The 13,300-nt window shown below is 40.7% G+C and overlaps 2 protein-coding genes across 7 annotated transcripts in view; one reads left to right on the top strand and one right to left on the bottom strand.

Moving 5' to 3' along the window:
• Positions 1 to 13,300, bottom strand: part of FAM47E (family with sequence similarity 47 member E) — a 64,579-nt gene that overhangs the window by 36,563 nt on the left and 14,716 nt on the right. For 4 of the 5 annotated variants that reach the window (XM_066996819.1, XM_066996818.1, XM_066996822.1 and 1 more), the window contains exons 1-2: positions 541 to 678; positions 34 to 79 (exon numbers count right to left, since the gene is read on the bottom strand). The gene's annotated coding sequence lies outside the window, so the exon portion shown is untranslated. Of the gene's footprint in view, positions 1 to 33; positions 80 to 540; positions 679 to 1,859; positions 1,953 to 13,300 lie in introns of those variants that run through there. The other variant, XM_066996820.1, reaches the window with a different exon arrangement.
• Positions 736 to 12,619, top strand: NAAA (N-acylethanolamine acid amidase). Of its 2 annotated transcripts, none has more exons than XM_048045680.2 (11): positions 736 to 946; positions 1,270 to 1,434; positions 2,811 to 2,937; positions 3,717 to 3,807; positions 5,996 to 6,072; positions 7,435 to 7,607; positions 8,441 to 8,503; positions 9,095 to 9,161; positions 9,713 to 9,741; positions 10,691 to 10,772; positions 11,587 to 12,619. In XM_048045680.2, exons 1-10 carry the CDS (start codon positions 741 to 743, stop codon positions 10,764 to 10,766), a joined length of 1,074 nt encoding a protein of 357 aa, XP_047901637.1. In that variant the 5' UTR covers positions 736 to 740; the 3' UTR covers positions 10,767 to 10,772; positions 11,587 to 12,619. The 2 variants fall into 2 exon arrangements, with proteins under 2 accessions (XP_047901637.1, XP_047901636.1); XM_048045679.2 differs by having other exon boundaries at positions 11,584 to 12,619.

Below are 13,300 nucleotides of genomic sequence, written 5' to 3'. Positions count from 1 at the left end.
CATTGAATACACAATTGTATCACTTTTAATTACCATTTGTCTTGCTTGTGGCTGGGTTTTCTTGGTCACATCCTGTATCCTAAAGAAAAAAACACAAGCTTGAGGGAGAGGGAGCTTGTACAGAATGAAAGTCAACTTTCTATTGGAGGCTGTAAATGAAAATTAAGGCTTCTCCTAAGGGAAAGATGGGGATAACTCCTCTTCTCTAGGGAATGGGGCAAGTAACTGGGTGCCGGCGGAGGACTTGGCAGGGTCTGGAGACCACAGGTAGGGGAGAACAGTAGGAATGCCATATACATTTGTAGGAAACCCCCTTGCACTATTCTCTCTTCGCTGAACAGCTGTGCACAGTTTCCCGGGTATATGTGTGGCAGGAGGAGCTGTGCCCAGTTTCACAACGTGCCCAAGAGCCAATTTCACAAGCTGTGCTCCCTTTCTCGAGTTTCCCCTCTACCCTCCTTTTAAAACCGAGGGCGTAGACCCTCTTTCTCTCAGGTATTTATCAACCAGCGCTAGGGGAAACGAAACACAGGCACTAACCTCTCCTTTACTCGTTTGCTGCCAGTGGGGAAGCTCGGGGCGGGAGAGGCGAGGCCGTGACCGTCCGCCTTCTCCCTGAGGCGAGGCTCCCGTTGGGGCCCGCGGCGCCGCCGCCATATCGTGGCCCTTCCCCCTGAGCCGCCCCTCGGGGGCGTGGGGCTGCGGGCACGGCTGGGGCCGCAGCGGCCACTTCCAGCAGCATGGGGCAGGCAGCGGCGTGGGGCTCCCGGCTGTGGGGGCTGGTGGTGGTGGTGGTGCTGTGCGGGACGGCGGCGGCAGCCGGCCCCGGGGCGGCCCCGCTGCTGTGCAACGTAAGCCTGGACAGCCCCGCCGGGGAGCGGTGGCTGCCGGTGCTGCGGCACTTCGAGCCCGCCTTCCTGCGCGCCGCCGTCGCCCGGGTCATCGAGTGAGTGTGGGGCGGCGGGGGGACCCTCCTTGGGACGGGGTGGGGTGGCGGGGACAGCTGTGCAGGGGCTGAAGGGCTCTGAATTGTCCCCAGATCGCCTGGGCTGTGGCTTATGGCTGGGTCGTGCAGGGTGCTCGAGGGATGCGTAGGAAGGTGATGAGGTGTAGCGAGGGCTGGGATGCGGGGCGAGGGTGCTAAGTGGTCGGTGTCAACCGGCACGGCTGGTCCCGGTTTGGGACAGGCACTCAGTGGAGCATAAGTTGCAAGCCTCTTTGTCTCTTTCTCAGCTAATAGGTAGCTAATGCCTTGAGCGTGTTTTGCAGTGAAACTGTACCAAAATGGGTCCACGAAGTTATTGAGCCAATTGCAGCAGAGCTGGAGTCCTTCATGCCACAGCCCTTCGCAGGGGAAATCCTGGGGCTGTGCAAAGCCCTGGGAATCAGTTTGGGCGACGGAGTTCTGCTTAACTTCGCCTATGAATCCACTGCGTAAGTGACTGAGAGTAATGGAAATCTGACGGACGTGGACACAGATTCATTTTAGCGTAGTATCTGACAAGGCAGATAAAGATATGGTAGATAAATCACGCTGTTCGATCTGATACCATTTCTGATGTTCAGCTGGGAGGCAGTTTGCATGCTTATTTGAATGAGGTACAGAGCAGCATACCCAATAAGATAGTCTTTTAAATGCTAGTTCTTCATATTTCACAGAGCATGCTCATCATCCTGAGCCCCCATAAGACCTATGAAATTTTAAGTTTCTCGACTCTAACAATGCTCCAGAATGAACAGCAACCAGGAGCAAACTACCGGTCTGCAACTTTTCTTTACCTTTACAATTTTAACAGACAGTGCTGTGCATCACTGGGATGACAAACTTACAACTCCAGAGAAAATAAGTTGTGAATTACCTGCTAATTCAATTACAGAATTATGGAGTATCCTGAGTTGGAAGGGATCCACGTGGGTCATTGAATCCGACTCTCGATTCCACACAGGGCAACCTAAGTGATAAAACATATATCTTAAGATCATTGTGCAACAGCATACTTCTTGAACAACATACTTACTAAAAATTGTTTTCATGAAAGTGAAACTATTACTGAAAAATGAGTTTCAGCACACTTCCTGTCCCAGAGAAGTTAGACTGCTGTTGAAATGGTCAACGCTTTGAAAGTAGTCAGTTTCCAAACTGAAAAGATTTTGTTTGAACATTTAAGCTAACTGTAATCAAAATATAATCAGGGTCCAGATAGAAATGAAACAATCTATAATTTAAAAAAAAGGAAATCAAAAAAGTTTCAAACTGATACTTTGTGGACATTTTTTGATGTTGGCTTTTCAACTTGATTTAGAAAAAGTAAGTTTTGAAATAATGAAATTTTTCCTAAGTGGAAATCATGATTCCTGCTTGGTCTGTTATATCTGACCTGGTACAGACAGTAGCAGGGATTTTGACTTTCTAAGTCAGGTGGGATGTTGTAAGTTAAATATTGTACAGTTTTGTATGCCAGGCTCTCTGGAAAGTCTTTACCTTGTGGATATTTTGCATGACTTGTACAGGACACTGTCAAACTTTCTCGTACTTTTCTTTTTCCTTTAAATTGAAAGTAAAGGCTGTGTGAAATTATATGAAAAAGTATAAGGTGAGACTATTCTTTCAGGTTGTGAATTGCAAGTGTTAATGATGTAATGTGAGCTCTTATTTGTATGCTTCCATGTGTAAAGTACTTAGAAGAAAATAAACTCAGTTACTCCCGAAGTGCTGTGCTAGTTCAACCAGACTGTAATGTTGAAAGTGTTGTCATAATGTTGTCTTATATTTCAAAAATAATTTTATCCTTTTTTTTTTTTTTTTTAAGGTTCTGTACTAGTATTGTTGCTCAGGATGAAAAAGGAAACATTTACCACGGTCGGAACCTGGACTATGACTTTGTAGATATATTAAGTAAAATTACAATTGATGTGCAGTTTATAAAAAGCGGACAGGTATGAACTGTGGTTGGTGTGGCTGGGTGGTATTCTGTGAAGCAATGGTGTGTGGTTGTACAGCTGCACAGGCAGCAGCATTTAATCTGGGAATATGGTTCCCAACCCAGGTTTACTGAATTATCAGAGCACCACAGTCCCTCTTTCTAGGAATGTTGGATGAGTGCTGGTTTTTTTTGTTTTCTGGACATGCAGTTAGTGGTGAAAAACTGGAACAAATAAAACAGTGTAATCTAGTGTGTCAAGATCATTATTTGGAAGGAGATGGTAAAAGAAGAAAATGCCAAGGCATAAAAAAAAAGGAAATACTACAGAATGTAGAAAAGAGATCAGTTTTGGCAGGGACCAATTTTTTGGCCCTTTTCTAAGGTCTTGTTAATTTTATTGACCAATGTGTATGTTTTAGCTGAATATTGTCTAAAATGAACTAGTTGCTAGTGCAGTCCTCGTTAGTTTCATTTTCTTAATATTCATTTGTCCTTTTTGCAAATACAGAATTCTTTGTTTCTTACTTGGTCCCTTGCTAACTTGAGCAAAATTTTTGTAGCAGTTGGTGATCATTAACAAATGAAATACAGTGTATTGTGGTCCCCAGAGTCTTTTTATCATTTACTTTGCAAGGTTTACTATAATTTAAGGCAAAGGGTTTTAAAGGGATTTCCAAAACAATATATGAAAGTCACAGGAAAAAGTACAGGATGCCGTTTTGGAATGTTGCTTATATTTCAAAAAGTGCTTAGTTCCAGAATGCTAAAATACTGTATGTTTCCTGGTTTCAGATAGCATATCAAGGAACCACATTTCTTGGTTACGTAGGCTTATGGACTGGACAAAGTCCACACAAGTTCACAGTCTCTGGTGATGAACGAGGTAAAAAAAATCAGTCTTCCACACTTGACATCATGTATACTATTTCAGTTGATTGTTGCCTCTTCCAGCTCTTCTGTCACATTCTCCAAGAGGGAAAAATACTGTTAGGTCTGCCAGAAAGGAGATGGAACTGAATGACTTCTCTGGCCCTCGGGAGATGAAAGCACACATGCTGCCAGTTTTTGGCTGCTACTGAGAGGAGAGGCATTTGTTTATCAGCAGTGTCATCTGATCTTGAAAAGTGTCAGAGGAGACGGAGGAGGAGGAGGCAGTAAGAGAAAAATCTTGTGATCTGTCCGAGAGACACAATGAGAGATGACAGAGTTGATGCTGAGACAAAAAGGGAGCCTTGTATAGCAAATAAACTGTCACTTTCCTAGTTCTCTCTTCCTTTCCCTATATCCTGTTTTTCTCTGTCCCCATAAGACAGCTTGAATGAAAGGATCAGAAGAGAAGAGTAAGACTGAGAGAATTATATACATATTCATTATCTCCGTAATTAGGGACTCTGGTGTGGAGCACATGTGCCTTTTGACTCCTGCTTCCTTTGTTAATATTGCTTTCTTGCAATATTAAGATTCTCTAGATTCTTTCTATAGTTGATATTCATATTTTTTAAAAGCCTGCTTCTGATGCTAGTGTAATTATTTAATCCTTTCAAAACTGGATCATCTTGGGCCAATACTGAGAGGTGCAAAATGCTCTTAATTTGTACTAAAATCAACTAGGACATAGAGTCTTAAATGTATTGAATCTTTGCAAAAGGCTTGATTTAGAAAGTCTTGAAGACCAAAGTCTGAATGGGCATAACCTGGGGACAAAACCAGTGCTGTTCTGTTCTCTCTAATGTATCTCAGCAGCGTGCAAAGATCATCTGAGACCACGGTGAGATGGGTTAGTCCATGCACAAGCCCGTTATTTTTTCCTGATTTTGATACTGGAATCAAGTGCTGCAAACGTTTGTGTGAGATGGGCCCCTCTTGTCCGTTAGGAGCTGATGTGCTGTCATCCACCTGCATGCCTTTGTTTCAGTTGCTTTTTTACTATAGACAATAGTAATTCACTCAACACATGCTGCACTCCTGTAAATCAGTTGTTACTGACTGCTTGCTTGTCTTATCTGTCACCATACAACTGAAATAAAATTTGGGGAAATAAACTTGTGCACTCTGGCTGGAAAGGGAGATGACTTTAAATTAGGGTGAAGGTCTCTCAAATTACAGACATTATTTCTGTTGCCTTTTTCTCGTTTGGGCATAAAAATAAGTATAAAGTTGTCCTTCTGTTTTTCTTGGTTCTCCTAATTTTCCCCAGAAACACACAATCACTATTACTACCTCTTTTTTTTTTTTTCCTTTTTTAGCTACTTTAAGATTTCAGTGTAATTCTTCTTGTTGTAAGAGTTCAGTAAGATGAACAATGAGATGATTTATGCTAATATATGAGCTGACAGATGTAGACTAACAAATCATATCAATAGACCTGCAGTCTTTTTGGCAATGTGTGTTGCAAAGTGCTTCTTCCTGTTAGGGTAACCTTTGACTCTTCTGTGCTCAGCATTCAGCTATGAATAAAAAATGATGAAAAATCGAGAAGCTAGTAAATTATCAATACTGAGTTTTTGATTTAAATTGCTAGCACTTGCAAGTTCTGAGAGGTACTGCATATTTTCTCTAAAGAGCTAAATACCTTTTTCACTTTTGTTAATGCTGATATTAGATCCTCTGCTTCTCATTCACATTATGGTTCCTACAGTGATTTGCCTGAGAACTTCTGTTCTAAGTTAAGCAAAGAGCACAGTAAACAGATGTTCTGTTTACTGTGGCCCTTCTCAGCAGCGTGATCTCTCTGTAGCTCTTTGTTGGATTCTTGGAAGTGAAATTGTTGAAGCTGTTGCTGGAATCACTATAGGCTGAAAGAAAGGGAGTCCTAAAGTACTGACAGTGGCACTGAAACAGAGATCTTTAACTTCTGAGCATGTTTCCTGACTGAAACCTTTCAGACTGGTTGAGAATTCTGTTGCTGTAAATCTTTTAATCTACAGATTAAGACTTTTTAATCTAGTAGAGGGTAAGATTGTAGAGCTAGAGATGGGACCTGGAGAAGAAAGGAAGACAAGGAGGATAGATTTTACAGAGTGTAAGTAACACGTATGTGCAATAGGTTTTTTTTGTATTTTTTTTTCCAGCGGGTGGTAGCTGGTGGGAAAATGCAATAGCTGCTTTTCTGAATCGAAATTACCCTGTCAGCTGGCTTGTCCGAGATGTAAGTGCACTACGTTATATTCTCAGATTTCAGTGATGTCATTTCAATTTACAGACTCCTAGTAAATTTGACTTTTTTCACAGAAAATTCAATAAATTGTTAAGATTATATTTTATAAGGGCAGATAGGTATTATCCCCAAATCATCAGCAACGTGTTTGATAAAGGCAATTCCAGCCCTTCAGGGGGACGATCTCTGATCACTGCCAAAAATCTATGAGTATCTGTGCAAAGACTTCCTTCGAAGGGAGGATCTCAGCTAGCTGTGAGGGATATAGTAATTTAGCAAATTGAGCAGCTGTACTATCAGATAGTAAACATATGAACCCATAGTTGTTTTATTACATTTGATATGTTCCCATATTAAAGACAGAGAGCTTACTGGTGAGTGGCAGGAGTTAGACTGGTGTTTTGTATAGCACTTTTTATGAATAGTGTTGTGTTAGTATAACTGCTAAGATAAAATAGGTTTGCTGCTTCTCCAATTCATGAATTATAGCAAACATGAATTGTATCTTTTGTAATTAAAAACCTCCCTGAAGAACTGGAATGTTTACTGGAGACCTCATTGTTGACATTTTTTGAATTTGAGGTGTGAGCTGAGGCTGTGACTTGCCTACTACTAGCTGCAGTGTTGCTGTCAGAAATAATTAATTGTTTAAAACAACTGAGAGCAATTTTGTTTTATGTTTGTTCTCCATATTTGTCTTTAGTTCCTGCACAGCACTTATTTTTAAAGAAGTACTTCGGTAGATGGTGGCCCTATGCCTGTAAACAGTAGCTTCACTGGCTGTGGTGGAGTTACCAGTTCATACTAAGTTAGTCATGTGGTTATGGCAAGAAAAGGAAGGCTTGCTGTGAGCAATGCCAGTGCTTCTCCATTGTTACCAAAATCCTCTTAAACTAAAGGCAAGGCAAGGATGCAGAGTGTTTTTTTTTCTCCTTCTCATCCCATTTCTGTCTCGTTTTGCAAGCTGAAAGACTTTGAGGATTGAACTGGCAGAGTGTGGACATGCCTTTATCTCTTTAATGGCAGATTTTTCATCTTTTTTCACCATATACATCTGTGTGTGTACGTATGTGTACACGTGTATATACATGTATGTATATTTACTTTGAGTATTTGCAAAGCTGGGATTAATGAGGTCTGTTGCTAGTCACTCATTTTATGTTCTTGTGCTAAAATCACAAGCTGAAATCACAGAAGTGCTTTCCAAGAAGTATTTTCAAATAGCACCTTATAGTTGATTGCAGTTTGCAATAAAGCTGCGACTGTTGTGCTTTTTCAGGTGTCCCAGTGCTTACTTTGTGCTTGACTGTGCTTTGTGAATTTTTTTTCATTGTGCTCTCCTTTTTGCACTAGACCCTGAGCAGAGCAGAGGACTTTCAGTCAGCTGTTCTCAGACTAGCTGACATTCCCATCATTGCTGAAGTTTACTATATTGTAGGAGGTGTATCACCCAAAGAAGGCATGGTCATAACGAGGAATAGAAGAGGGCCAGCTGACCTCTGGCCTCTTGATCCTTTAAGTGGAGCGTAAGTACACAAAATGTTTTGTTTTTTCATGCTCCATCTTAAGTGATAGGCAAGGATAGTGGGACAGCTTTCTTCAGAGATCCAGGCCCATCTCTTACCAGTGTTGAGAAGGGAAAGCTTGGAGCCTCAGAAAAGAACACCAGTTCCTTCCTGGGAAGGCATCACACCACCTTGTCAGATTGGGGCAGTCCAGAGCATCAAAAAAGCATCTGTATGTATTCATTTTTTAGATAGATTTCAAAGGAGACAAGATTTGAGGGCACATCCTGGTTGTCTGCCAAGTATTGCATGATTAAATTCAGTGCTCCCAAGTTAGTTTTCGCACAGCATGGTAGAAGGGTTGAAGGCTCAAACATAATTGTCTCTATGATTTTTGTGAAATCAGCTACTTGATAAATGAAGGAGATCCTTAATAGTTGCCCTGCAGTGACAAAATGGAACTGAATGATTGCTGTCAGTCAGTAAGTGCTGGCTTGGCAACAGCCAGATGGCCTGTTGGCTCTGTGTACTCCAAGTGGAATGCTGCAGGCTACAGTGTGTACCCATAATCCTTTCTCTAATTATCTCTTTAAAGGTCTAATCTTACTTTTTCCCTAATCAGTAGTAGTTTTGCCATTAGCAGTTCAAGAGGTCACTCCTTTTTCATTTGTGTTCAGTAGCTTATGGTAAAGGCTGCTATATGTATAGGATCCCTTGGATTTGCAAGAGACACAGGGAAGAGGTTTTTGAGGGAACTTTTTTTCCTTTGGGCAGAACAGAAATACTGATTCTTGATTTTTGTTAATTACCTACTGATGCATCTTTTGTTTGCTTTCTTGTGTGTTACATGACAGGTGGTTTCGTGTAGAGACGAATTATGACCATTGGACTACCCCTCCTCCTTTTGATGACCGAAGGTAAATTTAGTTTAGACCTCTGTAGTGAGATATCGCTTCCATTTTTAAAAAGCTTAGAGACTTGGGTGTTTTCTTCTGTGAGCAGGTGTTAGCTTGCTGGGCAGGCAGTTTGTTCAGTTTCTGGAATGCCACTCAAATGGGAACAGATAAGCTAAGGAGTGACAATGACATGTGCCAGAGGAAAGTAAGTCTGTATGGCATTGAATGGCATGCAAGGTGGGAAGTAGCAAGGATATATTGCGTATCAAAAATTTCCGTATAAAGTTTAGTAAAAATTACATTTTCACTGTGAATCTAAATCCTGTATTTGATGGCACTATTGAGAGACTTGCAGACGTCACGCAATCTTTTGGATGTGTGGTCTGCAAAAAGCTGCTGGCAGATTCCCTGTTGTTCTGAATTCACAGTGTAGTAACTCAGTAACTTCAGCAGTGTGAGTCTAGATTAAGTCACACAGAATTGTGGATAATTTTAGACCAAAACAGGCATTTTAAAATTAAAGGCATTCACTGAGGAAATTCTTCACAGTGGTGGTTTGTAGCCTTTGGAACAATAAACTGTGTTTAATGATATTGCATTGTTCTCCCACAGAACTCCAGCCATGAAAGCTCTCAATGCTACTGGACAGCAGAATATCAATTTTGATACGCTCTTTCAGGTATTTCTTTTAAATTCTGTATTGTGGCACGTAGACTTTCACTTGAAACTCTTTCAAAGCAGAAGTGGTTATGTGGTTGTCAGTGATTTTAAAGCTATGCAAGGAAGGCATGGTGAAAAGGATGTGCCATGCAGCCACCTCTGGAGAGTTTAAGGCTGACAAGTTTGTGCATTAAAATGGTTCTGAACTCCCTGTGTAGTCATTTCATAATAGTCTGCCGATCCAAGTTGAAAGGGTAAGCGATGAATCCCATCACCACCATCTCCGTGCAGTTCCCTCGTTCAAGCGCAGTGAGAAATACTACAGCAGGCAGCTAAAGTGTTAGACAAGAGTGATATTTACCACTTAGTTTTGAGAACTTCAATTTTGTATATTTCAGAATTTTTATTTAATTTTTTTGTTAAATGGTCCAATACTTAAAAATAAAACACAGCAAGAGTAATTCTTGATTCTGTATTATTTATGTTTATAACTTCATCCTACTGCTGTTTCTAAATAGCGTTTTAATTCCCTTTTCACCAAAATGACACCTTTTCAAACTTTCTGTACAGGTGTTGTCAGTGAAGCCAGTCTTAAATGAGTAAGTATTAGATTCAGAGATGTCAATCAGTGCCTCCTACCATGCCTTGGGCCACTTAAAAGGCCATCACAAATTTCCTCAGGAATTTCCTGTACATCTGTTTGAGTATCTTGTTGTTTCCCAGCATAGATTTCTGCTTGTGCACATGGTGCTGAAGACTTTCACAGAACTCTGTCTGTCTCTCTAGCCATGGAACTGTGCTTTGTTAGGCTTAGTCTGGTAAAGGGAAGCTCCTTTGTAGTAGTGAAACAAGTAACTGCTTACACGAACAGCAGTACTTTCTACAGTTCTTTTTGCCAACTCATTTGTACCTTTGACTTTTGGAAAGGCTGGATTTGTGTTAACACTAGACTCGTGCTTCTGATTTCGCTCTGCTTGATGTGTGAAAAATAAAGAAGTCGTAAATGGGGACATAGCTTTTAGGTACCATTTACTGGCTTTTTAAAACAGACTAATTTCAATATAACATTATGGTTCTGCATAGTTCCACAGGTTGCACCTTTGCAGGTTATCCTGTTTTGCTTTACTTTTACATGGAACTCAGTACCTTCTCTAGATCAGTCACTCACATTACAGCTTGGCAATGGCTTCTTCAAAGTCAGTATGAGGACTTCCTCTCCTCTTTCTTATAAACGTGAGGAAATTTGGAAAGGAGAAGATTATATCTGTGTGACTGTTAAGATTAGCAATGCTGTTTTTTTATTACAGTGATCCAAACCAATGTAGAAATACTGTTTCTTTGCTGTATTAAATGGAAAGAAAAATTTGAAAACTTGTGCCAGCAGCCATCATTTTTATCAGTCTCTTTCGCTCTCTTCCTAACACTTCTGTACCTAAGCAGAATGTTTGTTTCCACTAAAATTTGTCCTGCTGCTTTGCTAGTTTTATAAATTATTCTTCTCATCTTTGGAATGATTTTTCACTCACTGTTTTCTTCTTTCCCTACCAGTAACACAGTGTATACGACAGTAATGAGCGCTGCATTTCCAGAGAAGTACCAGACACGGATCAGAACTATGAAGTGAAGAGGTGTAAGTAACGTGCTGGTACTCCTAGCTACTTGTACTTAAATAAAATTTCAACTGAAGGGTCATTGAGGGGCAAAGCACTGCAATGGCACTCAAGCGACCTAGTCTGAATTCCTGATTCCCTTGGTTTGCTTATTGACCTTGGGTAAATACCTTCCCTTAGTTGATTCAGAGATAAGAGTTAAGTATTGACTTTCTTTGCAAAACCCTTGGAGATTATTTGAGGAAAAGTACTTTATCGGAAAGGGTGGGTGTGGTGAGCTACGGGTAGTTGTTGGCTATATGAACGTTTTACCTATTATTTTTACCATTTCCACTACTGTGATATATTTCACATGCCTTCCAGTGGCTGACTTTGACAGGAAGCCCTGCCAGTGGTGAACCCTAGCAGGTGAAGTCGGTGCACTTGGCACAAAGAAAGATCAAGCTTGGCTTGTAACAGCCCTTCACAACCAGCTGAACATTAGCATCCTCAGAAGGTTTTGTCCAGTGGTCTTGCAGAAAAAGTCAAAGTGATTGAACTCCCACAGAGCTGCAGGTGGTGGCTTTACTGTGTTCAAAGGAAAATATTAAGTTACAGATATTTCTATTCCAAGAAACTCTGGTTGTGTGTGGGGGCTTGGCAGGACCATAAGAAATTGCATTTCAGTTTGAATAGTTTTTTAAACCATTATTAGTATTATATTCGTAGCAGTTAATATCGGACATTAGATTTTAGCAGGACTTTCTTTTAGAGATTCTAAAGTATTTGTTTCTTTTTTAACTTCATACAAACCTATACTCTCTTATTTACTTGTGTATCTGTTTATTTCAGCAGACCAAATCGGCGAAAAGCTGAAGCTTTCCAAGACTGGCATAAGCTTTTAAAATCATACTCAAAAGCAGAACAGTTATTTTGGCTTACTAATTGTGCAAACCATTCAGGAAATAATGACTTGTTAGTTCTTTGAAGTGTTGCAGATGATACTGTTAATGAACTGTAAAGGAAGATTGATTTTATTTTAATTAAATTCATGTTCTAGCAGATGTTGATGACTAAAAATTGTTTTTATCGTTTTTGGAAAGAGTTGTGCAATTTGATTGTACTCATGTACTTACTAGTAAATAAAAACTAAATATATTTTGTGTGGGATGTAGGTCTGAACATAATTAAATAAAAATATGCAGCTGATTGCTTGATTTATGAAGACCTGTGGTGATACTACCACTGTCATCATCTGTTTCTGACTTGTATGGGGCCTGTGAGTGTGAGCCCAGCAGGGCCAAGTGCCCAGCAAGAACTGGTCTGAGTGCTGGGGAAGCTGGCAGAGTTAGAGAACAGGGTTGCCACAGGTCCTGAGACTGTCTCAGCCTTCGTTCAGCTGCATCACTGTGGCCATCCAGTCCTGAGGCGCTCTGTAGACCTTCCTCAAGACAAAAATTACTGCATCAGGAATGTGACTACACTGTGTGAATACCACTGCAGGCTGTATCTTTCTTCTTCAGCTATGGTTCTCCAGTGCACAGGTTCTTCAGCTGTTTTTATTAGGCTTATGAAAGATGACTGAGAGGTATATAGTCTTAAGATGGTTCCCAGGTGATATGGAAAGCACTTGACTTACAGCAGTAGATAAAGTAGTGGACCATAAATGGAGATTTTCATTCTGTCTAAGGACTGTCTATTTAGCGTAAGGTGAGGAAATATGTCTACTCATCAGAAATCAAGAGTTATTTAAGGAGATATGATGATACAGACTTATTCTCCACAATAGATGATAGAAGTTTGTGGTGGAATAGTTGTGAGATTAGAAAATGGATTGTTTTCCTTTTTAATATTTGAAAGCTGTCTTCAATAGAAACTTTACAACTCACTTTTCTAGTGCAGAGGTGTTTTTTGTTTTGTTTTGTCTAGTTGTGTCATGACCGCATACTGTGAATTCAGGCACTTCTTGCAAGCACCCCAGAAATACAGGATTTAAGGAGTCGAGCAATGGATACCTTCACATTAAGCTTAGAGGTCTGGTTCTTTACCAGACAAAATTCAGGTGAGTGCCTGTAAAAATTTTACCTAGGAGAAGAAGGTATGATCATAGCGCTAGGTGAGAGAGCCATTTCCAGATACGTGCAATGCCATCCGCAGTGTTGGTGCGCCAGTTATGCAAACTGTTCCCGAGTGAGCCTTCTGGAGATGTGGTCCCTTTATCTCCTTGCGCTGAGTCTGGCTAACCTACTTACCTGCATCCTCTACTTCTGCCTGGATAAATGCGCTGCCAGCTTTGCCTTGACCCAGTTTGTACAATGATGTTAGTAGTCATATACCAGAACTGATAAAGCTGAAAAATAGAGGTTTTCTGGAAGAGGATGTGAATAATGGAAGTTACAATATCTTTGAGATACCAGGATGACGTTGCTTTAATCCACAGAGCAGACACTGACTCCTCATTCCACCAGGTTTTCCTTATGTAACTGCCACCCACAAGTAAAGGCAAAACAATCCTCACAGGAATAATTTTGCATAGTCTTCTTGACCTCAGCAGTGTTAGGCTGATTAT

Source organism: Anser cygnoides, chromosome 4 (assembly GCF_040182565.1).
Source record: "Anser cygnoides isolate HZ-2024a breed goose chromosome 4, Taihu_goose_T2T_genome, whole genome shotgun sequence".
Taxonomy (NCBI): Eukaryota; Metazoa; Chordata; class Aves; order Anseriformes; family Anatidae; genus Anser; species Anser cygnoides.
This window is presented reverse-complemented; position numbering and strand designations above follow the sequence as displayed.